At 37.2% G+C, this 27,977-nt stretch overlaps 1 protein-coding gene across 3 annotated transcripts; it reads right to left on the reverse strand.

The window, feature by feature from the left end:
• Positions 1-108: 108 nt before the first annotated feature.
• On the reverse strand, positions 109-27,887 carry LOC145467678 (uncharacterized). Of its 3 annotated transcripts, XM_081451282.1 has the most exons (7): positions 27,813-27,887; positions 27,656-27,691; positions 6,177-7,501; positions 4,495-4,738; positions 2,986-3,084; positions 2,073-2,164; positions 109-707 (listed from the first exon to the last, which is right to left on the reverse strand). In XM_081451282.1, the coding sequence occupies exons 3-7, from the start codon at positions 7,467-7,469 to the stop codon at positions 633-635; spliced, it is 1,803 nt and encodes a 600-aa protein (XP_081307408.1). In that variant the 5' UTR covers positions 7,470-7,501; positions 27,656-27,691; positions 27,813-27,887; the 3' UTR covers positions 109-632. The 3 variants fall into 3 exon arrangements, with proteins under 3 accessions (XP_081307408.1, XP_081307409.1, XP_081307407.1); XM_081451283.1 differs by lacking the exons at positions 27,656-27,691; positions 27,813-27,887 and adding an exon at positions 11,406-12,143; XM_081451281.1 differs by lacking the exons at positions 27,656-27,691; positions 27,813-27,887 and adding an exon at positions 9,684-12,143.
• Positions 27,888-27,977: the final 90 nt, after the last annotated feature.

Consider the following 27,977-nt stretch of genomic DNA (forward strand, 5'->3'; position numbering starts at 1 on the left):
AGGATGTCGCAATTTGTTCTAAAAATAGAAAAATTGTCCCATATCATAGGTGCGCGCGAATCCCGAGACTTACGGTCTCCGTCCCCGATTATGGCTCCTGTCTTCCATTAATTTACGTTATTTTCTGGCTTTCTGAGGAAGGAGTCACATACAAGGTGGCAGATCTAAGATGGCGGACTTGATGACGTCATGAAAGCTGAGCAAGCAAAAGATTTTGAGATGCCTTAATTAAGTCAACTTCCATCCACCCTTCCCTCTACCCCATCGAAGCGCCAAACATCAAACGTTTGCCGTCTGTATTCAGCTACTTGTTCACTAGAGTGAGAATATTTGTATCTGTTGAGAATTTGTGTGATTGACCGATTTAACGATGAAAGGAGGCCGTTTACCGTGAACGGAATTCTTTAACTCGCTAAAAATTAAGTTTGAATGCGTAAGTAATATTGTGATATCAAGCAAAATAGTATCTATGACATCGATCAACTTTTCAATTTGAATGATAATTTCTTCAAAACAAAGGTAGATTGGTAGACGGAAGGTGGATGGAAGTGATTGTTCGTGCAGTTACGCAGAAGCTTGTGAGGGAGGCAAGATTGCGTGACGAGCGCAAAACGCGTCTGAGTAGGCCGAGACTAATGTATCTGTAATGTATCTGTTAACGGTTCCAAGACATTCTTGAGCCAGTACGTAGACATCTTCCCTTTCCCCTGTGGAAAAAAAAAAAAAAAATATATATATATATATATATATGTATATATATATATGATCTGAATGAGAATAGAACATAACCTTTTTTTTTTTACTCTAAATGATATTTTAGATTTGATATTGCACAATTTTTACAAAAGGATTTCCATTTATTTTCATTTTTATTTAGAGGTGAGACCCTAGATTTCCTCTTGTTTTTTTCAGCGATGATTTCAAACTTCCAAGCTGTTCAACGAGCTTATTTGTCAGAATTGATCTGAAACCGTCATGGCCACGAATTAACAAACAAATGATTAAGTATTTTAAAACATTTTTTCTAATTGTTAGCAAATTTCTGTCCGTTCCTTTATTCACGGCAGGAATGTCTCAACTTCGGATTCCCAACAAATTTCCTTGCAAAACTTTGCCAGCCAGCAGACACTCCGGGCGCATTTACACGCGCTAAACACGCGTGTGGCTCAATGACGAAATCTACACCTGCGTTGCGTGGGTCGGTGTGGGTCCAGGTCTGAATGAATACACACCTTCATTTGGGGAAGGGAGGTGGGAGTCGATGGAAAGGCTGCAAGATCAACTCACGGGAGAAATCTAGATTTTGGCTTAGGCTACGGTTAATGACGGCGAACAGCCAAGCTAGGGTTTCCCAGCCAGCAAGAAGTCGGCAGGGAAATAGATATTTCAAAAACCTGTCACGTTTGCGTATCCCAGGGTCGGATTAGATAGTATGGATACATATATACTGTTTATTGAGCATTCCTGAAAAAGGTTTTCGGCATCAATATTAATGTAACAAATAAATAGCAGAAATAACTAGGAAAACTAATATGTACGATATTGTTTAAATATCCCTATTTACATCAAAAATTCAAATTACAAATTCAAATTAATTCTTTAATCAAACGTTTCTCAAAAACTTTAATGTCTATTATTTGCTTCAAGTCCTCGTTTAGATAGCGCGCTGGTCAGCAGGAATTCTAAAAGATGGAATATTAAGACTGCTCCTATGTCTTGTCGTGGAGAGTAAACAGAGTACAAAATTTGTCTGGCAAATGGCTAGGTAACAGTCCATTAGGACATTCATACAATTGTAACTGCATCGTTTTCCACAAGTTTTGCTTGACATTTAGCAATCGAAGTGGTCTTAAACCTTCAGAAATGCTGCACTAGTGATCATATTTTTGGAGCCCCAAAACAATCCTAGCCACAAAATTTTGAACAGGCTGAAGCTTATATATGGATAGAACTCATCTAAGACCGTTATGGCCACGAATGGCTTCTTAGAGACCCAAGATGTTTTAATAAACATTCCAAAAAATTTTAACTGAGTAGCTAGTTAAAAAAGATGAGTTCCTGCAGAAAGTTACCTTCACCTCCACATATCCCCTGAACTCAGTTTCATAGCCTCCAATGTCGTCCAAGACGACTTTAGTGTTTCCACTGATGTGAATTTTCTGAGCTGAAGAAATAGAAAGTAATCATAAATGAATAATAATCCAAAACGAACAAATCTTAGCTTCAAACTTCAAAGCAGTAAATTGATGACATCTAATGTTTATTAATCTAATCATTCATTTATGCGAATACTTTTATTTGTTAAATTTCAAGCAGAAACTCGAGGTATTTTTAAATGACACAATGATTTAGCTGTCTTTCAGTATCCTTTCAGGAGACCCCCTTTAAGGAGAGTTTCAACAAAGGCTTTCTTGATTTGTTAGAGGTGTGGTCTAGTATACTTGGATAGTTTACAGTTCCATCCTGTTACCTAATAAATGATCAGGCTATATTTTCTGGAATATTTAATACTAAAAGCCGATGAGACCGTCGGCGTAGCTCGCTGTCTAAATTTGCTCAGACTTTGGCAAGATTGAGCGGAGTAATTGCAATTTATTACCCAAAAAATTGGCACCAAATTACATTTCTTTTCCCTTTACATCCACGCAAACTACAATTTTACAACACATACAGACAGGCCTTCAAAAGAGCACTTTCAATATGGCAAACTACCTACTGCATGGCGCAAAATAGCTGTCATATACGGATGGCAGACAAAGAGGAATGCACACGTCCGTGTAGATATCCCGAACGTACTCCCTTGTTTTTCCATTTTTTTCTTTCTTTTTTTTGTTTGTTTGTTTGTTTTTTTTTTCTCCCTCCTACTTTTTTGATGCCAATAGTGTCCTTCTGGTTACAAGTGTAAAGCATAATTGGCTCCTGTTAGCCCCGCTACCTATAGACCTTTTAGTTTGAAATTTGCGTAAAGACCTTTCAGTTACTTACGTTCCCCAGATGTTTGCATCCTTGATGCAGTGTTAACTGTATCTCCAAACAAACAATATCGCGGCATTTTGTTGCCAACTACACCAGCAACACATGGTCCTAGAAAAATACAAATATTCACAATAGAAATAAAAAACGAATAAATAAATATATCGAACAATAATTTTGCTGCGTCCAAACAATTTAGGAACAGACCCATGGTCTTAACTAAGCGATTGGCTAAGCTTCATGTTGGTTCTATAACCATAATTAATGCGAAGATAAAATATCAAATGATTATCAGGCATGGAGGGCTGGGTCTTCCAGATATCACTAAATGTACAGACTTTACATTGTTTGTAGCACGCGCCAACAAGTTATATAGACTGAAGAAAGATCTTGTAGCGGAAAATGTCTTGGTGATTAACTCGTAACGACAAGCAGAGTGCCAAAAGATAGTCAGATCATTTCGATTCCAACTTTAATTCTTTTCTAACTTTCTTTATATTACTTCATTGACGTTTTTAGTGTAAATGGATAAGTAGCCTGGGACCGACTTTCACAGAAATGGACATTTGTCGGGAAATTCAAAAAAAAATCGCAAAAATACTCCTCTGGATGAAAATTGCACGCTGAACAGCAAAATGGTATTCACTAAGCTTAGTTCGACTATTTTCACATTATGATATAAAAACGAGGCTATGCTTTGTATCACGTCGCAGAACACGCTACAGCGGTTAAAGATTCACTCAAATCGGTGGCTGGAAGATTCAGAAGTTGCGTTTACCAGTTGAGAACTGAATATACATCTGTACTTGTAGGGGATAAAAGTAGATGTAAAGCAAGTGAATGGATTCAAAGTTCTTATAAAATCCATTACATGGATTAATCACGTGACTGGAGTTTGGAACATTGAACGACTATCTTGAAAACATTTGAATCATTAAAATTCAGTAACAGTCGTAACAAAATGTTCTTGAATATTAGCATCGTTATTTGAAACAAGTTGAATAAATCCCACTCAGAAGATAATTATTTTCTTCTTCCCGAAGTATTTCTGTCTTATTTTACTGATTCCATACCTTTGCTGAAAAAAAGTGAGACACACATCCTGAATTATGCATCTCAAGGTCGGAGTGAAATATTAAAACATTTAGTAACAGGATTGTCTGTATGAAACTTACTGTGAGAAAAGTTATTGTTGTAAAATAATTGGACCACTTACATTCAGACTGAATACTTTAACATCAAATTGTAGTTTCAATACTGGAAGATCATTACAGAAGATTGAGTTATCGAGAAAGCCGAAGTAATTGTGGCCCTAAACGGCAGAGCAAGACAAATGGACAAGAATTTATTTGTGTAAAGAGGGTCTGGATGGGAGGGAGTGCAAATGTCAGTTATCAGTACGTTAAAATTTTGTCTATTTGTCAGTTGTCAGTTAACCCCATCCAGACCCTCTTTAAAGCTTCGCAGCTGGCAAAAAGTAAAACACAAATGATTTATATAACCTATTCCAGCATCACTAACCGGTATTTATACCAATTCGGACTGACAACCGTCCTGTGTGGAACTGGGGCAGTTTCATTCCATCAACCGCTGTGAGCAAGTCAAGCGCCATGCGAGCTATCTGATCAGCGTGCCGAATACCATTTCTCTCGGGAAGCCCGGATGCTACCATGTATGCATCACCAATTGTCTCTACTTTGTATACGTCATATCGATTGATTCGTTCATCAAACTCGCCATACACCGCGTCCAACATTGCTGTCACCTGGACAAAAGCAAAGTAACTGTGATGTTTAGTGAACAGTAATTGACCAGGTAATGACAGGTCCCTATGAATTGACCAATCAGGATTCAACAGGCGGGAAAAACTGTACTGTCCTGACGTCAAATGTATTTTAACAACAAAGGCAACTTTTTTTCAGCTCAGTTTTGAGTGCCGCTCGTACTGTGGGCGCAGCCATCTTATGCAGGGCACGGTTGGTTTTTTTAGAACCCAACATTAAAGCTTTCCATTCTGATTCCAGTTAATGACATTTAAAGAACATTTAAAATGATTCCCTAGTAAGGCAATCCGCCATAGATTTCCGATGAAAGTTGGTATGCTGTTGTTACAGGACAAGAAGATATTAAAAACGTAATAAAAAGAGGGGGTCACCGTGCTTGTTTCCACGCCACAATGCTGAAAAATACGGTTATTTAGGTGACTTTTGGTAATCTCCGCGCGCAACAAATAAGCTCGATTAATTTTCAATGCAGCGTGTTATACCACACAGAGTTTTACCTTCCTTGATTGTTCATTCATCTACGTCCCAGAAAAACTGTCTTCAAATACCCTGCATCCTTTAGAGGAAACATAATTTGGACATGTGCTGTTGGGCCCTTTATGTCTCCCTCTGTAGTATTTATTTCATTTGCCAAAAAAGTAGCCATAGATTTCTGCTAATTTTTTTCCCAGTTATTCATGATATTGTTCTCACTGAAATTATGAAATAAAAAGTGGGGGTCACCGTGCTCGTTTAAGAGAAAAGGAGCATTTATTTCACTATCGAGCTTAGTTTGAGAGAAATCTCTTACGTTTTGTACACGCACGCGCTCATGTGCGCGCGCTAATGACGCGAAAATCGTGCGCAGTAGGGATGCGCAGTGCAATACTAGTACTAACGAATCACCTTAAGGTCATTCCCCAGTATTGCATTGCGCATCCCTACTGCGCATAATTTCACGCGTGATTAGCGCGCGCGCATTAAAAAATGGCGGCTTTTTCTTTACAGCTGGACCTCGCCATAGAGGTAAATCGTCATTTTCTCGCAAACGAATATGGTGACCTACAATTTTTTTTCTGTTGTTTTGAATTGAGTAATAAATTTCTCTGTGTAAAATCAATATGGACCAATTCTCAGTGTAGAACAAAAAAGCAATTGTCGGAAACGTGAATTAAGCAAGCACGGTGCTATTATAAGGATTTATATGGGTGTAAACAGGGTGCTTTTGCTCCTAAACGAACATGGGGACCCCTCATTTTTATTTCAAAATTTAAGTTCCTATAATGTAAACAATCGATAGGCAAAGTTTCACAAAAATCTCAGCGCAGGTTCTATTTCAGCGAAATGACCTTAAGTTATTCTACGGGTTCCACCTGACCTGAGTACTTAGACTTACACATATTTGTTCACGGAGAAAAATATTAAGATACTCGTCCTCACCTGTAGAGGCGTCATCACACTACACATCTCTGTGAAGTTTACGATGTCGCTGAAAAAAATCGTGACACTTCTGAAATGCTCGGCTGGAACCTGTTGCTTTCTCTTCAGCATCTCGGCAACTGAATGAGGGAACATTTTGTAAAGCAGGGTATCGGCTCGCCTTTTCTCTTCTTGCAATTCTAAAGTCGTCTGACCAAGCTTGAAGGCGTATTTTTGTATGGAACCCGTCATGCGATACACGGAAATAACAAGGAAGGGAACCAAAAGGAGAGTGAACATAAGAAATGCCAGCCTTTTGGCTAAATCTGATTTATTCTTATCCTTTTGGTTTTCCAGCTGAACTCGAAGGAATTTTCCTGCATTTTCTTGTACACATTTTAGGCTGTTTAGGTATATAGTCATGATGTCAAACCATTTCTCTCCGTTTGTTACCGATGCCTCGCCAGGTTTGTTTGTGAAAATTACTTCTCGCTTTTTCTCGATCGTTTGCTGCACCGTTGTGTTAAGTTCTTCCTTTAAACTTTCCTTGATAACAGGCATTAGTTTCCCACTTGACTCTAAGAACTCTTTTCCCAGAGCGCTCTGATTACCAAACCACACTAGGTGGCTCGTACTGTTAAAATGTCCTTTTGCGAAGAAAGACCCTCCCAGCGCTCGCTCTATTCCGATTTTATCTTTACCGGCGAGGAACATGTAGTACCCAACTAAGTCTACATAAATGTGTTCTGATTGGCTTTTAATCGAATCAAAGAGCCAATCCAGAATCAAATCAATAGGATGGGTATAAAACTCAATTTGCTCCTCTTCTTTACTGGCGTTTTCACATTGTTCTCCAACCTTTGATCTGTGCGTTTCCAAATGATTCAGGAAATGTTTTGGACTTCGAAGAAATTCGTGTTCTGTTTCTGTTTCTTCAAATGGCCATTCCTTTTGATCCAGCTTTAGAACTTCGTTTGTTTTAAGACGAGCATTTTTTAATTTTTCATAAACACTTTCTTGGTCTTCCTTTCCTTTGGAACCCAAACACAGCACCGTAACGCCTCGCTCGATTTGCAAGTGATGAATTAAATTTGCCGCGTGAATATTTAATTCAAGGTTTTTCTCCACGTTGTTTGCTGTTTTGATGTTTTGTTTCGCCTGAAGTACATCCTCCAGAACGAAGATAAGAAGCCCAAGCACAGCTATCATCGCTACTCCGATGATCTTCAGTGACTGTATACGACGGCCAGTGGGTGTGGTGACGTCAAATCGCCAGCACATGCGCAGGAATTCGACGCCTTTGTTTCTTCCCATTTTTTTAAATATTTACTTATTCATGAATTTAACTGAAATAGAAACAAATAACAAAATAAAACTTGACTTAGTGAGTTGTGCACATAGCTATTCTATTACTATTTCTTTACCATTTTCGGCATTCCAACAGGGGTATTTGTACTAGAGTTGAGAAAAGATATCAGGTAAATTTTGAAAAATATTTCTAATTGCCATTCGAAGTACTTTTTCTTCCTTTTCCTGCTGTTCATTGGCCGAGAGCCCGCCACGTGACCTGCGAATAACTGCCTACAAATAATGGTCTGCTCATGCGTAAAACCATCTAAATGTGTATAGCTGCAAGTAATACTCTGCTCATGCGTAATTGCAACCACGCTCTGGTGTAGTGTGAGAAATGGTAAATCAGTTTCTTCCCTGAGCTGTCAGAGAGTGATTTAAACATGAAAACACACTTGGTGATTGAATGATAGAATAGTTATTGAACTTGGTTATCGCAAATATCTGCTCGCCACTGACAAATCGTTATATTTTGCTCAATCTCGTCCAATAATTGTTAATTTTTTTGTGCCAGTCCTTCTAGTTATTTTTTAGTATTGGAATTTGAAATGTGGACGTCGGAAACTCAACATAAATTGTTTCGTCATCATCCAGTATTTATATTAGTGGCGCATGGTGCAGTTACCGCTGTTTTTGCGTGCAAGTTGCCTTCTCCAACTGTAAAGGATTCGGTAGTATTTCTCTAGCCTGGAGCATTTCCAATTTCACAAGACGAGGTAAACATCGACGACTTCAATCTGAGACCCATTTCTGAATTTTGTGATTTTGGATTATTGATTCATGAGTTTAAAAAAATATGTGCTATTCATATCTGTGGGCATTTTAGGACCGTCAATGAAGCACTGCGATGATTTCACGCAATACATCAACAATTTGTCTTAAACTTTTCTCATAAGCCAGGGGCCAAGCGCTTTCCCCCTGGCATACATTTCTTTGTAATGTTTGGGGTCTTATATTTCCAAAAGTTTGCAACGGATTCTTATGAAACTTCGCATATTTACTAAATTTGGCATGATAAATTGATCTGTGGGGTTATCTTTTTGTTTATATGAAAATTTTATCGCATATTTGCTAAACTTTGCATGATAAATTGAGCGGCGAGGCCGACTTTTGTTTGAATGAAAAAGTTGGAGTCGTATTAAACTAAAGAGCGCTTCAGTTGAACTACACATTCACATTCGTTTTGTTGTCTCAAGCATTTCTAACCTTGTTTTGACAATTTCTTTTATATTTTTTGACCTGAAAAAAAAAAAACCTTTGAACTGTTTGGGCGACACTCTTTCCAGAGGGAGCCATCGAATGGTGTTCGAGACGTAATCTTAACGCGAGACCTGTCTGAATAATTCAACGACCTGTTAAAATTTCAATTACATCTCACAAAATTGAAATAAGAAATCGAAAGTTGTTTTACTATCAAACAAATTGGAGCGCTTATAAATCTAGAATATTCATGCTTTTTTTAGTTGGTTACTTCAAGTACACTGTGGATAACATTTGATATGCGATCGTCTTTTCTTTGTCGGATATATTTCATTTAACCATTCTAGTTGCGAATCCAAGGTGCATATTTATATATTTATTTATTTATTGCGCTTGTGACATACTTATTTGTACAGATGAATTAAGTTCAAAGAAAGTCGAAGCCACCGAAAATGCGAAGCAGAGAGAAACTGCAAGGTGAGGCTGCAAGGCTGTAAAAGAATAGTTTTCACTTGTTCAGGACAGCATGGCTTCTAAAAACGATAAAAAAATGTTTCCTCAAAATTGGAGTATATATCAAGACATATCAAGAATAGCCGACAAACTAAGGTGCTTTTGCAGACAAAAATTTAATTTCGTTGTTCAAATATAATAAGCAGCACACATGCGAACGTCGCTTGGGCTTTGTTCATAATCATTAAATTGCACCGTTTTATGCAAACGAAATGTTAAAACTCAAGCAATCAGCGTTAAAAGAACAAGTGTTATGAAGCGAAGCGACATTTAAAAGCAACTTTTACCGCATTTTAGCGGAGTCTTTTAAAGCCGTGTAGAATTTTGATTTCCCAGAGTGCGTTGAAAATCAAAGTACTCTAAAAGTGAAGATGTGTTCTTATTTAGCTGACCAGAGAATTGCTCAAATTAAATAGCGACCATGCAAGAGAGAGCTTTCGCAATCTACAAGAAAAGGCGGCTAACCTTGACCACGATAAGCTATCCTTACACCTCCAGTAATATTCTTCCGCGACAAATTGAATCGAAATGAAGGGCACGAGATTGTTTTCTATTATCAGCAGTGTAATTACTGAATTGCAGCAAACTGTAAAGTAAACCTAAGATGACTCATAAATCACCTCATGTTTCCGTACGAGACAGGACGTAAGACATCTTGTTTCGAAGCATGCAATTTCATTTTCATTTTTTTTTTTTATCTTATTCCCCACGGACACTGACTTCAAATATCTTGTAAAACTAATAATTACACAACTGCCACTAACGTCACTTACAGAAACTGTCGGTAGCATTAATTACAATTTTGTGTTTTGTAACACTGGCAAATGTACGGTACCCTAATCCCGGACGCTTACCCAGCAAAAACTAGGGAGAGTTGAAGTTTCTTTCACGTACAAACCTTCTGCTATACCTGAGTTTGTATTGAAGTTTCCTTGACTAAGCCGCTTCATTCTCACAAGATAAATTTGCAAAAATATGAGTCGAGTTGCGTGTCCTAATCACGGAAATATGCCTCAACTCCAGACGATCATGTGTGCTACTTTTTCTTGGCATTTCTCATCTCCGTTTTCAGAATCGTGATCGATTACCTGCCATAAAATAATGAATATGCCAAATGTTCAGTTTCTTTTAACTTAATTGTCGCTTTTCTCTCGGTTTAACTATCACGTTTGACGTTTTAAAACCTGATTAATTATTCAATATGTTTTTCCCTTTCAAAAGAAAGTTCGATTCGTCGCTAACAAAGCAGGAGGCTTAACAAATAATATAATGGTGAAAAGAAATTCAAATTTTGAAACCGTTCCGCATAAAACAAATGTCTGGATGGTATCTTCTATCTTCTTGCTTTGCTATCCTTGCTGCCCTGGCACACCCAACAAGGATTTTCTATCGTAACCCCGCTCGAAAATTCGAAAATACCTAATATTGCCAGTCCTATATAGGAAAGAATGTAGTCATTTAGGTTAAATTGTTCTCAAAATTAATAGTATAAACAGCGCATTTTTGGCAATTCGGAAAAACCCCGCAAAATTGGAAGCGTAGTTAAAATGCAAATTTAGGAGCAGAGAGTTTCACCTTCCTTGGCAAGAGCGCAGCAGATATTGACAAGAAAGTCACCAGGAAGATAACGTTATAAGAAGTCAATAATGTATTGGAAAGTATCTATTTTCTTATTATTTTCGAAGAATATAATGACGATGTAACTGAACCTGAAAGTCAACGGAATTGGGGCCTTCCTAAATAAGAGCAACACACCATAAAATAACTAGGAAAATGAGCTGAAAAATGCCCAACTATTGTTTTCAGCCGGTTACTTCAGCGAGTGACGTACCTGTCAAATGCACATACGGTCCAGTTTCGTTTTGCACGCAACGAGATTAGTTGCTTCACACCAGTTTGATTTCATATCAGGACTCTTAATACCGAATATCCCTCATGCAGAATTTTTTGCAGCGATGAATGGAATTGTTAAGAGCAAAGTAGCTCAACTATTAAAATTACCTTTTAGCTACGAGCTGCCACCTCTAAGGCAATCAACATGCAGACTTGAATTTCACAAGTCATGAAATGTCGTTCAAATTCATAGAAGTTCAGAAGATCACTAAGACCAGAAGAAAACACTCGTAACAGAGTTCAAATCAACCACAGTGCTGCCTTTCGCCTAGGAAAATATTAGAGCTACCTCACCTGTCGCCGACAGCAGCAAGGTATTCACACTGTTTTCAAGTACGATACCACACTTCTCAGTCTTGGTGCGAACGAAGAGCACCGTTAACATAACTAAGTAAGATGGCCTAGTTTGCAGAATTCCCTGTGAATGTGGGTTAGCTCACATCGGCGAAACTAAGAGAGATTGATGCACGTTATGATGCACGAGCACGATCGGGATACTCGACTCGCCCGTGCCCAGACTTCGCCGTTTCGATATTCGTCTACGATGCCGGCTGCCTTCTTCTTCGGAACGAGGCTAGGGAAGCTCATTTACCATAAGGAGAAATGAACAAAAAAAGCGCATATGACGTGTTACGCTATGACGATAAACTCAGTAAATATGAGGCTGAAAAGGCTCTTGAAAGTGTCAAATGATAGCCTTTGCTAAATGTTTCGGGCTTAGCCCTTCCTCAGTATGTGAAATGAGCGAGCCACGTCATGACCGTCATGTACCCGTTCGCACGCACGGAAAGCGGCTGGCAACAGCTTCCAGTAATTTTCAGCTGTTATACTTTGACGAATCAATGCTATCATTCTTTACCAAGTAATGCTTCACAAAAATGCCCAGTTATTAGTGAACAAGTTGCTCTTAGACAGAGCAGATGGACTTGTTTTATTCTAGAACGATGTCAAGTTTTAAAACGAGAGTTCTGACCTTGGGAAAGAGTTCAAATTAAAATCGATGAGGAGAAAAAATCTCCTCAAAATTGCTTATTAGGGAACTTCTCATGTGATGATAAACAGATAGTCCCACGAGCTGAAGGTATTTGCAAAATGTTAAAATTGAAAACATCTCGACAACCAAGTACAGAATAGAATTGCATGAGGACTTGCTTTTATGTGCAAATTTGAGCTTGAATTTATGCAGAAAAACTGCCATGTTGAATTTTCCATAATAGTTATGAGAAAAACCCAGTTGGAAGGCCTTATAATTTCACGATTCATTTCCAATTGAGTCTAGTGCAATCAATTTTCAATCTTTTTTTTTTTTTTTTTTTTTTTTTGCTGAAAACAAAAGACATGACAGGCCTACACGGATCCCCTCGTGAATTGCGATAGCGATGCATTTTAGCCTTCAATTAAATTTTCGCTCTAACGAGCGTATCTTTTAGAGATTTGCCTCTCTTATATGATATAATCTGTAGTTGACATCCTTGTCACCAGATATACTTAGTAGTAAGTCGTTGTCTGATATCATAGTTGCTTCAGCAGGACCGCTCGGTTTCGATTCTCCACGAATCTCTTCAGCTGCTGTTTGAGGCGTGACAACTTTAAGTTGAATGTTTCTCAGGGAAAGGTAGAGAAGTTTCTCGATTCCGTTCTCGCTCGGATGGTTGTTTGGTGATCCTCTTATACCAGGATAGTCTGTGGTTAGGATCGAAGTTGTAGCTTTCCTATTGGTCCTTCTTTATCTTATCTGAATATGGTTGTTTTTCATGTTATGACTGATAAGTAGATTGTCTGAACGAGTAGTCAGCTGTACAGCTGATCTGGAATTATTAACGAGAATAATTGTTTTGCGCAAACTGGTTTGTTGTAGAATATCTATTGTATTTTCGAAATAACAAAAAATAAATAAATTACAACATTTAGAGAGGAAGCCTTTCAGCCTTACCTGGTTTTCATGCGGTTCCTGTATCCTGGTCGAATTGGAATTTGGAGATTTTTGTTTCTGGTTTCACTACTTCGTTAAAACGCTGCTCATCAGAATTGTGACTTTTTTAAAAATTTATTCTTGATCTTAGTTATTGATGTTAATAGACAGTATGATTTGAAATTAAGAACTTGATGACTATTTATTTGGTCTCAAATCTGTTATCTTGAGGGTTAAAAAGGCCAATTTGCAATATGTTTCAAGTTATACAGTATGTATCGGCAAATCTTTGAATATAAAACTTTTCTCATTAGCTTGAGATGGAGCTTGATCGAAGAATATCTTCCCGCGTCGCGTGACAGAGAGAGAGGGCCAGAGCTCTTAAACAGGGCTTATATAAGACACTGCCTTAAGAGTCTTACACCACATCAAGACAACTAACAAACTGTACGGCAATGCGTACCCGATGGAGCAACTTTTCACGGCAAATGTGAGGATCGACCAATCACAGCCGACAATCATGCTACATAAAGTGAGGCGTAATCAGTTGACCTCACCGCTTTATGAATATTACTGTAGCAGTGAGCAGACGAAGCATCACCATCTACATTTCAAGAAACTAGCTCGTGAGATAAACGATAATACTTTACTATTGAAGCTGAAAAAGTCCTCAAGCTTCACTAACTAAAACGCCTGGAGATTTTGAAAAACAAATATTTATTATTTGGTAATAAAGATCAGCGATAAAAACTAACGACGTTTCGACCTCTCCGAGGTATTTTCAAGGTCAAGTAAAATATAAAATAGCATACAAATATAAAGTCTTAATACAAATGGAAATCTTACTAACGAATTGAAACCAAGCGTGTGACTCATTTCGTGCCAAGCTATTTGTTTAGATAATTATGCATCGCAAGATATAACAATCAAGAATGTTTTCATCGAAAGCCATCTGCATTTAACAATTTAAACCGAGCAGGACTAAAAGATCGAGGTCGGCCGTTTACCTTCATCTATTCACAGTAAAAAAGCTTTCCGAAAAGATCCCAGAAGCAGCCAAAGTCCAAAGACGTCATGAGAAAGGAAGATAGAAAGCGCAAAGTAACCTCTGTTTACATGTATTTGTATTACTGAGAAAGGCTCAGTCTGCACCAGAGAAATAAAAGCAGGCAAAGAAGGGTGCTCCCAGATAAATTTTCACGAAACACTAAACTATCAAAATAAACATGCATTTCAAGTCTGAACCACTTAACTTAAGGATCAGTTATTTTTTATTCTCGTTTGCCGGTTTTTGAGCAGCGAGCTCTTCAATTTATGCAACCTTTATCCTGGCCATGCTAAAAATTTGGCCGCTTTTTTAGAGCTTCGACAATTGAGAGCTCTGAAAAGTAGATTTTTACTTAGTTGAAAAAGGCCCGGAAAGATTTTCTTTCCGAGCCAGCAACACACAAGCGAAATTCGTTGCTGCCTGCTGTGGGCAGTAGGCTAGGCCGACGAGAGAATATTTAACACGTACACCTTCGTCTAAATATTCAATGAAAAAAAAAGACTTTTTCTGGGAAAGCAGAGTCTATTTCAAAGAGGTTTTGAGTGAATACGCAATTCTTTCCCAGCCTAAAACTTTTTCTCGAATGTTTTGCCCGTCAAAAGACTCTTAGGTTACATATTCATGCAAGTGTAGATAGATGGGATGCTTCACTTGAGCGAAATAAATAGGCTGACAATTGTGCTGGACCACTGATATACAACGGTGGTTCACAAATACATGTCACATGCAGGCCAGAGTCTCTTTTCGCTGTAACAGAAAGAAAAACAGAATTGTAGAGAAGTGTTTGCGTATGTTATTGATTTGGTAAAATTATACTCAGTGTCAGACTAACATCTGGGAAGCGCTTTCAAATTTTAGTTACCGTGCCAATCTCTCTTTCAAACTTAAACGACATTGCCCAAGCGTCTGTCAGACAAAGTGCAGGAGGCTTTCACCTTTCACCTGGACAACGGGAAAATAATTACGGCGCCTCACCTTTCTTTATTTTGGCTTCCATATCCAGATACTAAATTTTGGGAAAAAATGTAATCCCTGTTAGTGAAACAGGTTGGTTTATCACAACTAAATTCGAAGTCCGAATCTCCACCCTTGGTTGCGACGTGCAAAATGAGTAGAGACTGCAACTGAGTATTTTCAAATGCTTTTCGATTAGCCTGCATTCGGTGTTATTTCTGGATTTATCGTGGCGAATTTTGTAAATAGTTTCCCACTAAGAGAGGGAAAATCGTAGAAACACACAGTTACCCCAAATCAGTTTTGTATGCGACCGGTAACTGAGGGAAATTGTTAGAAGATCACTCCGTAGTTCAAAATTTAATAACATACCAGCTTGCAAGAAATTAAAATGAGGAAATCCTCCATATTCTCCCAAATGTCAACAAATAACTTCTACTGGTTTTATTAGGAAATTAGGAACCAACTCAAGATTATTATAAGTTTGTATAAACCAATTTCGATATATCAAAAGTCTAACTAGGCGTCAAGTTTTCGGATAATAAAGCAAAAAAATATCGAGGTCAAGGTATGAATATATTTGTATATATTTTGTTTTATTCCCCCATCGAAATTGGCCAGTTGCCCACTGTCATATCAGTTTACCGCCATGTTGAAAATGTGACAGATCTGCCATATAAATAAGCTTTTCATTGTGTGTTCCACAAACGATCGATTTCTAACGAGCCAGTCATTACGATTTTAATACCTTGAACCTCATTGTCGATCAGAAAACAGGAAAACAGTCGCTGGTTACAGAAAACAAAACATGAGGAGTTTTAATATGTTCTGGGACGTGATGTGGAAAAAAAATTGTCAGTTAAATCTTTAATACTTTGTGTTAGAGTTTCTCAGAAATTTTTTCTCCACGAACCCGAACTAAAATCTAACAAGATGGAAAACTATCCAACTTTTTAGTTGGTATATGACTAACTGGGTTGCCATAGTAACGCAACATAGCCTTAAGCAACGTGCGAAAGTCAAAACTGCAGTAGACTTTCTTGTAAAATGAAAGTTTACGAGATTGGCAGCCTTACTAGGTTAGCTTAGAAAGCGAAATAAAGTATAAATACTCCAAGGTTCAATCACCTTATTTGAGTTGCCACAACGAGATCTTTAATTTAATCGTAAGTTCAGCGGCAATCTTCTCAATTATGACCAAGTTTGTTTTTTCTTAAATAAGATGGCTAAGTTTTGTAAAAATGTATTTCATTATTCCTTTCAGGGACCTTGCATTTTGCACGCTGCAATTTAATATTTCACCCGAGTTAAAATCAACATTTACAAAAAATCAAAACCAGCTGCTCGATATCTCTTCGCACCGAGCACCGATCTTGTTAAATGCAAGTTTCCGATGTCACTACACAGTTAACTTTTTCGGGGAAAAAAATGATCTTGGCCTTGAATTTACAGAAAATATTTCGGGATCATAATGACAGTAATGATATATCTAGCCGTCTTCAATTACTAATTTCCTCTATCGCAAAAAGAATTCTGAATATTTCTTTTCTTTTCTTTTAATTTTTTTTTTTGGGGGGGGGGATTAAGACTTGAGAGTAAGAATGAAGCGGAGTATTTATACAAAGCTACAGAAACATAGAATATGTAATTGAATAATTCGCATCAAAGTTATCTTTTACAAAGTATCTTCAAGCGATGAAGCAGCGAAGGGTCCTTTTCAATTCGTTTCCGACTATATACGTGGAAAGCATTTCGAGCAAAACACATTGTCAGCTGTCTACGAATACAAATACTTTGAACTTACCGTTTCACCCTTAAAAACTCAAATAATTGTAGTTAACCATTCCTTCTTTTACATCTGTACACGATCATTGTGATGGACACAAATTTTGCTTAAGGATGATTTGTTATTTGCTGTGAACAGAAATTTTCGGCTATTTAAAAAAGGCCAGGCGGGATATAAGCCGAATGCAAATTAGTCATCGGAAAATTAGCATTGTTTCCATCATTTACCTAGGCCAGATGGTTTTCAACTATAGCTACGATTGTGGTGATCCCAAGTGAAACAGCACTCAGGTTGCGTGGGAATCGTATATCGTTTAGCACCTTTATAGTGATGGCGATGATACGAAAAAATTCGGGTGACTTGATTTTATTTAGAAATCCAGGGTAGAAATCCAGGGTAGAAATACTTATACATTAAAATTAGTGACAAAATTATCATTTATTGCACAAAAAGACATCGAGGTTTTTAGAGGACAAATGATCAAAACTCTGAATAACTGCGCAGGGACTAGCACACGTTTTTATAGGAGCGAATATCTTTTGAATTTCTCACTAGAGTCTATCACTGTGGACCTATTTTGCTGTATAATTTGAGCGACATAATTTTAAGATTTGCTTCTATATGTATTTGTTAGACCAGCCAACTGTCAAATGTCAACAATATAAATTTCAATTTTCATAAGGTAGCTGGGCTTAATTCAATTTAAGATGAACCGTAATATAGCTCAAATAAGAAAGAACACAGCGTGTTTGTTCGCACTGCTCCATGTAAAAATGGCGAGATGATCAACACGAATCAGTGTTAAAAATATTAAAAATCATATTAGAAATCATGTTCCGAGTACATGATAATTTTGCGTGTTCGTCCATTGTATAGGCGTGAACAATTAGTTTTCAAATAAATGAGGAATCTGCTGGTTTCCAAGGATTGTGTTTTGATTGGTAAACAGACATCAAGTACCTCCGGTTTACCTCTAATGCACGCTTTTACCTTTATCGCGTTATTGGCTATTGCTATCCCGTTATTGTCCCAAATCAGTACAATTTCCGCTCAACTCAAAGGGACAGTAGCGCTCTCCTGCGCTGGTGCGGTGGTTTTTTTCTTTCTTTTTTTTTTTTCTTTTCTTTTTTTTTTTTTTTTTTTTTACCCCACGGTTCGACTTTCAAAGTTGGCTTCGGCATAGTTAACTATGGCTTAGGCGAGGAAATTTTCTTCCATTGATCTTGTAGAATCTGTGAAAGCTCTTAAAGTAACGGTGTTAGAAAATAAGGTGTTACTGGTGAAGGGTTTTCACCGTACAGCAAATTTGCATTTTGTGTGAAGATCGGAGAAAAATTTGATGTCCTCGAAAGAAGGTTTAGGAAGCGGCTCATTTTAAACACGGGGTCAAAGGCGGGACGAAGAATGATTAATATAAAGGAACTCCAAACTATCCCGCGCCGTGCACGCTACAGTAACTTTTGTTTCTCCGCAGCGATCTTAACGTTCATATACTCTTACTCTTCTTTCCCTCTTGCGTCATAACTTCATGATGCACCCTAAAGCGCGCGTGTTTGAGTTTACTAGCGTTCTTTCACGAAAACCGTTCTCCTACTGGTTACGCTACAGTGTATCTTTTCTGTTGTAGATATCACGAGAGGATGATCTCTCTTATAGATATTGACATATCCGGCACTGTGGGGTTGGTAACAAAATGGCCGCCCCTCCTTTCGTTTCGAGGTTTCTGTGAAGAGGAGTTAAACAATTCCCTAGCTAGTCGAGGCATAGATTTATACTAAAACAATCAGATTATTTGCTTTCGATTTCTATGCGAAATAGTTTGTTCAATACATAGTGTATAGTTGACTATCACGGTAGAAATGTCGAAATTCATTATCTAATAAAAACAATACAGTTTATGTTAAGGTCGCGGGCATAAATATGTTTTTAGGCCCGACTCAGACGGATTTTAATATGAGAAGGGCCAATGTATATTTGTATTACTATTATTATCACTTGAGGGCATTGAGAAAATAAAAATGAAAAAAAAAAATAAGAAAAAAAAACCAGACAACCGAACAGTCTGAACAATCATGCGAGCTTTTACAAATTGAATGGCTTTTATTTTCCCTCAATGAAAATACACGAGGCTGGCAAAAAAATTCAAATCATGCGATTTGAGTTTTTAAAAATTATAAAACACGTAAAAGGAAAGTTCGATAAGGCTTGTTTGTAGCGTTGAAAGTTTAGTTGGCTAAAAGACATTTAAGCCAGGCAGCCAAATTTTCCGTTTTAGCCTTCAAAATGCGCCACAATACCGGGACGACAGAGTGCTGCGCACACGACGGGGCACGAGAACCAGGCCGGCGAGTGTTTCCACGTCAAAGCTTTATGAGTGAATTCTCCCAAACTTTCGCCAGCGAAGTGTTTCTATTTTTTTTTTTTTTTATATTAGAAAACACTACGAGAAGGAGAAGAGGAAGTAGCTCGCTTTTTATGATTGTTAATATGTAAATTTACTTCATCATATACATCTACTAAGCTCGTGGTGATTCCCAATGAGTTGTTGAAGTACGGCTTTTCGACGCGCTTTCTAACAGAGAGCATTTAATCAAAACTTAACATCGTTGCTGTCTTTCGCTTTTACAATAGTATTGCCAAAATTGATCCAAACCAACTCATTTTTGCAAATAAAAGGTAATTTAAATATAACAACAATAAGCCATTCCCGAGTTACCTTTTGCTTCTGTGTCAAAACCAGTCGAAATCTTCGTCCGCTTGGAAAACCATTTCAGATAAAAATGTGTTTTGCCTGCAGTATCATGTTCATACAAATCAAACTCATTTTCATATGTAAGGATTTGCACCAGGACTCGCTCTGACAAAGAAGCAACAAAGTAACTCGGAAATGGGCCATATAAGATGAAAATGCACATTTTTTTTGGTTGTTCAAATGGTATGTACTAATGGCGCCTTTGTTCAGTTCCTATTTAGATGATTTTTTTTTTTTTGAAAAAGATATTCAATGAGATGACAACTAAATAATGTATAAACCAAGGCCCATGACTTTCTAGTAATTGACTTGCGAGTTATAGATGCATTTTACTTAGAAAGTAGCGATAGCAATCTTTTTATGACAATTTTATTTTTTTGGAACAATATATTCAACTGAAAACCACCGCCGAAGTAAATGCTTCTCACATGCCTAAAACATGGTTACCAGTCAAAATGTTTCTCGGGCATTCAATCAGGCGATTTATTATGTTTATTGTAAAGGTGATGAAACATGCCTTTCCTTTGTATTGACTAGGAAGATTTCCACTGGGAAATATTCTCTAATGTTCTTCAATAGCAATATATCAGTAATCGATAAAAGAATTAAGGTATCAACCAGGGTTCAAAGTGTGAATTTTCGAAATTTGTATTTTCGAGATGTTCAGATAAAGCTTTTCAAGAGCTTTCTTTTAAAGAAAATTCCACAAAAAAAAATATTATTTCAATGCAAAGTTATTGGACGTTGAAGTTTACTACACGTTAATTGTTTCAATTACCCGTTGACAAGTCCTGTCATTTTGAGTAACTAAGCTGAACAATGGCATATGCAACACGCATTTACAACACGCAAAACAGTCAACAGACTTGCGCGTAAGCAACAACATTTCAATAATAATAATAATGATAATGATAATGATAATGATACTAACAATAACATTTGCAAATCATGTGGTGCTAGAACGACCAAAACGAGGAATAAATCTATACACCGAGTTCGAGAAACATAAGCTCGATCAGATAGCTGCAAGAAACATAAGAGTGTATCTAAGAGAAACGTATAGCTTTCTCGAAGTAAAGCTACGGCGTCTCCGAAGAAAAACGTACGAGGACAAATAATACGATAACCGTGATAAGAATCTACCTACTGCTTGCAAACAGTTCTAATCACAGCCGGGCCCGGCGTCACAATATAGAATGCAAGTAAGCAAAATGTTCACGGAAAGTATCGTATTTTGTCCCTCGAAAGCAAATACTAAGAGACTTGAACAAATCTTGCAAAATAAATGAGCCTAAACAACGCATAAGTATTTTTTTTTTCATTTTTTCAAAGGAAGTGCTGATGATTTGTCTCCTCTGACTTCATCCCATTGTTAAAAAAGAACAAAAGCACGAGTCAAAAATCTAAGAAACGCTTTTTTAGAAGAACGTGTCAAGAAGCAAATGCGACGTTTATCGTTCTCTTCCGCTCATTCTTAGCGGGACTGGAGTTGAATTTACACAGACATATGCTTTCGCAGAAAACGTCTCAATTACGCTATCTCTTACGATTTTGAGATTTTCAAAGGAATGAGCCATAATTTGGAACTCTTAAGCTTTCAGAGAATGTGTGGTTTGTAGGGGTTTATATGAAAAACGAAAGCGCTACAGCGATCCGCGCGCGGACGGTCCTGAAGGGTGGCTGATACCTTAAGTGAATCTGCTGAACGATCGATCATTATCAATTGCCGGTGAATTTTTTACATCGATCTTATCGACAACTATGGTTCGATTCCTGTCTGGGACTCCGATTTTTTCTTTGTCCCACGGTCGTGTCATGTTGATCAGTTCACTTTTCTCAAACTATCAAGTTTATCGATAAGGTTGTCATAAACCTGGTAAAAATTATTTGTAGAATAAATTAAGAGGGTCGGAAAAAACGAAACCTCCATCCTGCTGCACTTCTTCGCATGCGCGGAAATTATTTTCGCCCATATCTTAGTATCTCCGCGTGTGCCATAGAGGTGCAGCTTGCCAAGCTAACAATAAACATTAAGTATGCACAAAAACTGACCGTTTCAAATGATTTTTTTTGTTTTTGATAATGGCGATAACTGTCTACAGATAACTGCTTTACCATGCGGTATACAGATTCATTCTAACTTCAGTTCTAATTGCTATACTATGCGATATACATGGGACCTCCTTTCGGGTGTCCGCTTACGGAAGCTAAAAACAAAGAAAAAGTCTAAATCGTAAGCCCTCAAAGTACGTTTGCACGGGATTTTGTGATGGCGGTCGCACGTAGAGTTGTCCGCTTACGAGATTGTCCGTTATGAGAGCTTCCACTGTAGTGCATATGCAAAACTCTAGCAAAGTTGCTTGCAGTTAAAATCTAATTTTCGAAAGCTAAGGTTTAGAATAGCCCGGCTTGTTTTGCGATATATTTGCAATTGAACAATTTTTTTAGAGCTGCGCTTTTAGGCTTGCCTAAATCTATATGTTATCCAATTTTATATTATTTTTCATCACCAACAGTAAATCCAGATCAAGCAAACTTTTTCTGGATTTTTACCAAACAATAATTTGTCAGAGTCAACTTAATCCGAAACCAGTAACTGGTGTAAATAATTTCACCAGGCCCAAGAGCAAAAAACATGGATACGGCTCACTCAACGTAATAAAGCCGGTACATGCCAGGTTTCAGTTACAAGCTTTCGACAAAATCATATTGCAATAACGATTTTCTTTCGACATTTGGTATATTACGTTCGCTAGAATTTGGCTCGGGGCTATGCATTCAGACAATGACTAGAAGCGACACACAAGGCGATTTTTTTGGTGGTTTAAATGTAAAACTCTTAACGGAGCAATTGCTTTATTGAGAAGAAAATCCAAAATAAGTGAGTGTTCGTACGGTTATTTCTTTCCCCACTCACAGCTTCCCGTAAAACGGCAAACTATTTTTTGGTGATTTGCTGGATCATAAAACCTTACATATCAATGCATTGTCTTACCTGCGTCGTGGATTGCTTATTCGTGCAAGGAACACAACTTCTCCAAAGCTTTTGACAACATCAATATTTGCTGGTCTTTATTTAAGTGAAACCGAGAATGCCTGTTTTGCTAATTGCACGTACAATCCATTTTATTTACTAAAAACTACAATGTGGATTAATCGTCGATGGAAGTGTAAAAGGGCAAAGAATTGATGATTACCGCTAATTCGTTCACGGAAATAGATAGACATGACGATTTCGCCATGTGGAAAATTCCTCCCGCTCCCGGAACCAATCAGACCGAGGGATTTGTTGAAGTCCAACCGCTTACGCAAGGAGAAAAAAATAACAATAAAAGAATTAAAATATTTTAATCAGGGATGAAGTAATTCTTTTTGTTTTGTTAATTCCGTCCTGGTTTTGGGATAACAGTTGATATCCATTAGCTTTAAGTGAAGAAAAAAAATGAATTGGTGCAAACTTTTACTTCGTGACGTCATAGAAACTTAAATAAGCGGCTCTGTTTTTCAGGGTTAACCAATTCTTTTGCCACCTTTATGCGGTGAGAACAATATTTTCCGAACATAATTAAAAAAGGACAAGGCAAAGCACGAGATGAAGCCATCTGGTAATTATGAAAATTAAGATTTGTAGAAAACAGCAGCATATCCTACCAAAATTGAAGAAAGCAGCCAAAACACGTGGTCACTTTTTGAATTGAACAGCCGCCATTTTGAACAGCTCTTTCCCTGTTACTTCCAAAAATTAGCTCGACATTTGTACATATATTGTACTAAGGAAACAATACATGGGAATATAATTTTTTTTCATGAGTTCAGTTATTCTTGGCGGAATTAAATCTGTTAATCCATGTGCAGGGATTATACATTACAAGCCTTTTAAAAGATTCCGTGTTATTTTCACGTTGCCATGGGTTACCTTGACCAAACATTATTAATTATTGACAATGACGCTAACAATTTGATTGACTTATTTAATCGATTTCATAGAAAAGTTCATTAGTGTTCAGTTCAGTTTTTGCACGTGTTTTGCCAGAAGTGCACAGGAATTCGAAGTTCTCAGTTTGCTAACCTGCTGGAGAGTAGGTTTTAATTTTTTAGTTTTCAGTTTTTATTTTTGTGCTGTCGATTCATTGCTTGCTTTTTAAATAATCAGTGTTGCCATGATACTTCAATGTTTCGAAATGATATTGCGTCTAATTGTATACACTCTTTTTTATAAAATTTATAATAAAGTTTCCGTACAACAGGCGCTCTTATTGGCTGAAACAGTGTGCTTTATCAGAGAACAGAGCACGGGTTGATGACGGTAAACTGGCTTTCAAATTTTGCCTCGGAATCCCAAATTAAACATTCCCTGTGATTCAGACAAACGCAATGAAAACGAGCTATTTGTCTGCAGTAAATATTGCAGCACGGAGACCATTGAACAACAGTAGTGTTAAAACTGTGCTAAAAGTCTCAACCTTTAATAAAAGACATATTTGTTACGAAGGCAGAAATTATACTTAAGAAGTAAAACAACGACAGAAAACACCAATCGAGCTGTCTCTGTTTACGATGAGAAGCTTTATTTATGTAAAAAATATTCAAACAACACTTACGCGCACTGTAAAACGCTCGTTTGCTTACTATAGCGATCTCCGGTCATCTCAGCGAAGTGAACCTCGACAATTTCGTGTCATCGCTCACTCGACGATTGAGAGCTTGCTCTAATATTCTCTCCTGTACTCGGAGTAGAGCCAGTGGAAGCAATCTTGTCTTTCCAACTTTGACGCTAGTTCAGGCAATCTTGCTGCAAGCGTCTGCAAGCGGCTGTAAGCCGTAAATAACTGTAGCTCCTTTCAAATACAACTCAATATTTCGCATTTTCGTTCGCAAGCTTTGAGCTCCTTGTTTCTTAATTTCCATTTGAAAAGTACACGTTCTCATGAGTCAAAATGCGGCCAGATTCCTCTGGACTAGAAACCTTTAGATCCTTATTTAAAAATTAAACTAAAAAGTGAACTTTGAAGGCGTCGTTTTTCTCTCCAAAGCCACTCGAAACTGACAGCTTAGCTGAAGTTCAGTTTGTGATTGACAGCTGCCGTTTCGTTAGCCAATCAAATAATTTGAACAATTCTAACAAGGATTGTGATCGGCTTATTTCAGCGTGTTTTATCAGACAACAGAGCTCGCTGACGCCACTTTTCCTCGTTTGGGGAAAAGCGTGCTTTACAACAGAACAGAGCACAATCGAGGCTTTTTTTATTTGTTAAATATTTTATAAGAATATCGAAACTGAAATTCGCAAAATTTTAGGGTTATTTTAAGAATGAATCCTATGTTGAGATGTTGAAAAGAATATAATTCATTGTACAATACAATTATCCCGGGAATTATATCTTTTTGACTAAACCGTATAAAATTCCTCCTCTCTTTAAACAGCAAAACTAGCCAAAAAAACAACAAAAACAGCTCTATCCGAATCCTCGATGCTAATAACATTTATTTGTGTCATATGAGGCTTTAATTCTTGAATAAATATCCGAGCATATTTTCGAGCCAAATGGAGGCTATCGTGTTTCTTATCCTTCAAATATTTCTCAACACTCGAAGGGAAATTTCGCATCTCCGCGCTGCCAGGTAATTTCCTCTAAATATTTCTCTTTTTGGAGCGAGGAAAAGGATTTGAATAATTAGGTCTCACTGTAGAATTCCGAAAGTAACTGCCCCCCGTTACTTTTGGATTTAGCAAGCAAAAGGGGCCGTTACTTTCGGGAAGCCGTTACTTTCGCATGGTTAAAAAACGTTTGTACGGTAGGTCATAGTCGTTTCAGTCAAAGCGGACGCATATCATGAAACTAAAAGTTCCGTTTATTTATGTTACTAACTACCCACATAAGCAAAACAGACTGTATAAACAAAAATGCTCCAAATGTTGGTACTACATGTAAGGCGACAGTAAAATGGTCGCATCGTAACGCAGTGCAATTATTACACTGTAACATTTGACATGTAACATTCTGTCACCAGACAAACACAGCTTATACATCATAGTTTCAAGAAACATTCAGTTATGTTCGAAATAAAATCACAAATAACTCTTCAAGTTGTCCAGTCCTGCAGTTAAGATGTTCTATCCGCTTCAGAGAGGTTCTCTTTTTAAGTGACTTCTTCAAAGGGTCGTTACTTTCGGGGGACCGTTACTTTCGGGGTTCAAAAGGAAGGTTAAAAAAATAACGCTACTTTCGGGGAGCCGCTACCTTCGGACTTCTACGGTACTTTTGGGACTGTAGACTACTCCTAACAAGCCAGAAAATACGCCTTTTAGCAAATTTTCAAAAACAAAACTGGTACAGAAAAGTTTATCACGTAATAACAGATCAGCACTAAGTCTTCATAAAAGCATGGAATTCTTGTGAAAGAAAATATTTTGTGTCGTTAGTGTGAAACATCCAGTTTTACTTTTTCGCCACTGTCATTGCTGCTTTTTAAATAATGTATATACGATGCATTATTAATTATTAATAATTCTCTATGTTACTTTGATAAAAAAAGAAAACTTTGAGATTCTTAAACAGGGTAATATCAGTAGTAATTCCTCTTAACATTGTATAGTTAGCAATAATTTTGCATGTTAACTTTTATCGTTATATATATTTACTATTTTGAGACATAACACTGATGACATTTCACGATGCCATTAGTATTCTTATTCATTCAACATTTTTTTTTTGTTTTCACTGTGGAAATTTATTTTGTCTAAACGTATTTCGGTCAATGTATTTTAAAAAGAAATTGTAATTGCTACAGTATTGGTATAGTATGGCTGTGTAATAGGTAATTTTGGTCTGAACATATTGCGATAAATGTAGCTTTAGAAGCCAGATACGTAGTTCGAAAAAATGTGAAGCCCTTTGAAATATTTCGACAGATGTTGCCTTTCAAATGATCTGACTAATTATTGAACACAGTTAGCGACGTCTTACTCTACACTGAAAATAAAAATAAGGTACTAGAAATTTTACAATTACGTACAAATTACGGTGAATTTGTTTCCATTTCTATTGCCGGGATTGAATTGGGATTTCTATCGTTTCCTCAAAATTATTTGAATTTAACATCCCGTATAACGCCGCTTTGGAACGCTTAATAAACGTCTACAAACAGGCGCTCATAATACATCTTTCGTCCTATTTACTTCTTCATCGTTTTGAAAAGTTTGCCACGAAACAATTTAAATACCGGGTGAATTTATGCTGCAGTTTTTTTGAATATGAAAGTTGAGAAATGTGTGCTTAAACTCAAAACCAATCCTGCAACATAAACGACAATTTCTTAAGGTTTATGTACATGTTATTTTGTTGACGTTCTTCCACTCCATTGTAGTATTTTTTTAATGTTTACCTTTTCACTTACTTCTCTTAATTCTTCAAAAAAGTAATCGTCAACTTTCTCGAACGAGCAAAGTACTTTTCTTCACCGTTGCCAAGCGCCCTCGTTAGAAGGACAAATTTGAAAAGAAAAACGTCCTCTGTCTCGGACGAAACGAATTCATTAGTTTTACCCTCTATGTTATAAACTCTTTTCCATTTAATTATTAATGCCTCGAACGTTACATTTTATTTTAAATTTCTTATACTAGTATCAGTTCTGCAATTTTAATCCAGCGAATAGTATTTATATGAAACACTTTTGGTACTGTCGCTTTTTGCTGCGATAAATAACAATGCAACCATCTGGGGCTAGACTTTGATACGAAGAATCATTGGACTGGAGCAACTAAATAAGAAAATCCAGAACCATTAAGTTTAGGAAAACTTTATCGGCACATTATCGATTCGATTGAGTTGCGAGGTTTTCTCTTCTTTGTAAATGATTACTAAAACGATTGGGACCACGATTACAAAAGATTCAGAGCAACTGTACTGTTACATCGTATGCAATAGACATATTGCATCCAGTGTAACAAAGAATTTTTCCGAACTTTGGCACATTTCTGCCTTTCTTTCGCAATTTTTCCACAAGCATTTGAACGTCATCAAAAATTTGTAAACCACGAAGCTGGGAAAGCTTTACTAAGGAACAATACTTGTAAAAACAGTTTACACACCTTGGTTGGTAATCGTGATCCAGTGAAGCCAGCCTCCTGACAAAGCAAGAACAAACAGTACTACAACAGTGACCAAAGAACTGTTTTCATTCCAAGAAGCTTGTCAGTACAATAGTTGCTTGCGTTTTCACTGAATTGCGTTATGAACGATGCTTACCCGTGTTGATATACGGCTTGGCAAGTGAGATCTTTAAATGTGTATCTCTCGATGATCCGTTGCTGACCGGAAAAATACACGAACAAATTTGTTATTACCACTTGCAGACAATCACTCATTAAATATTTATTGAATATTCTACTTAACTCGACGTATGTGGGAAAT

This window comes from Orbicella franksi, chromosome 14 (assembly GCF_964199315.1).
Source record: "Orbicella franksi chromosome 14, jaOrbFran1.1, whole genome shotgun sequence".
NCBI lineage: Eukaryota > Metazoa > Cnidaria > Anthozoa > Scleractinia > Merulinidae > Orbicella > Orbicella franksi.

Bases quoted from the DNA above. Each gene is read 5' to 3' on its own strand.
- LOC145467678 (XM_081451282.1), bottom strand. From the start codon at position 7,469: ATGGGAAGAAACAAAGGCGTCGAATTCCTGCGCATGTGCTGGCGATTT. The intron at 4,739-6,176 runs GTGAGGACGAGT...GCTTTTGTCCAG, and splicing joins GTGTGATGACGCCTCTACAG to GTGACAGCAATGTTGGACGC. The intron at 2,165-2,985 runs GTAAGTAACTGA...CTATTTCTTCAG, and splicing joins GATGCAAACATCTGGGGAAC to CTCAGAAAATTCACATCAGT.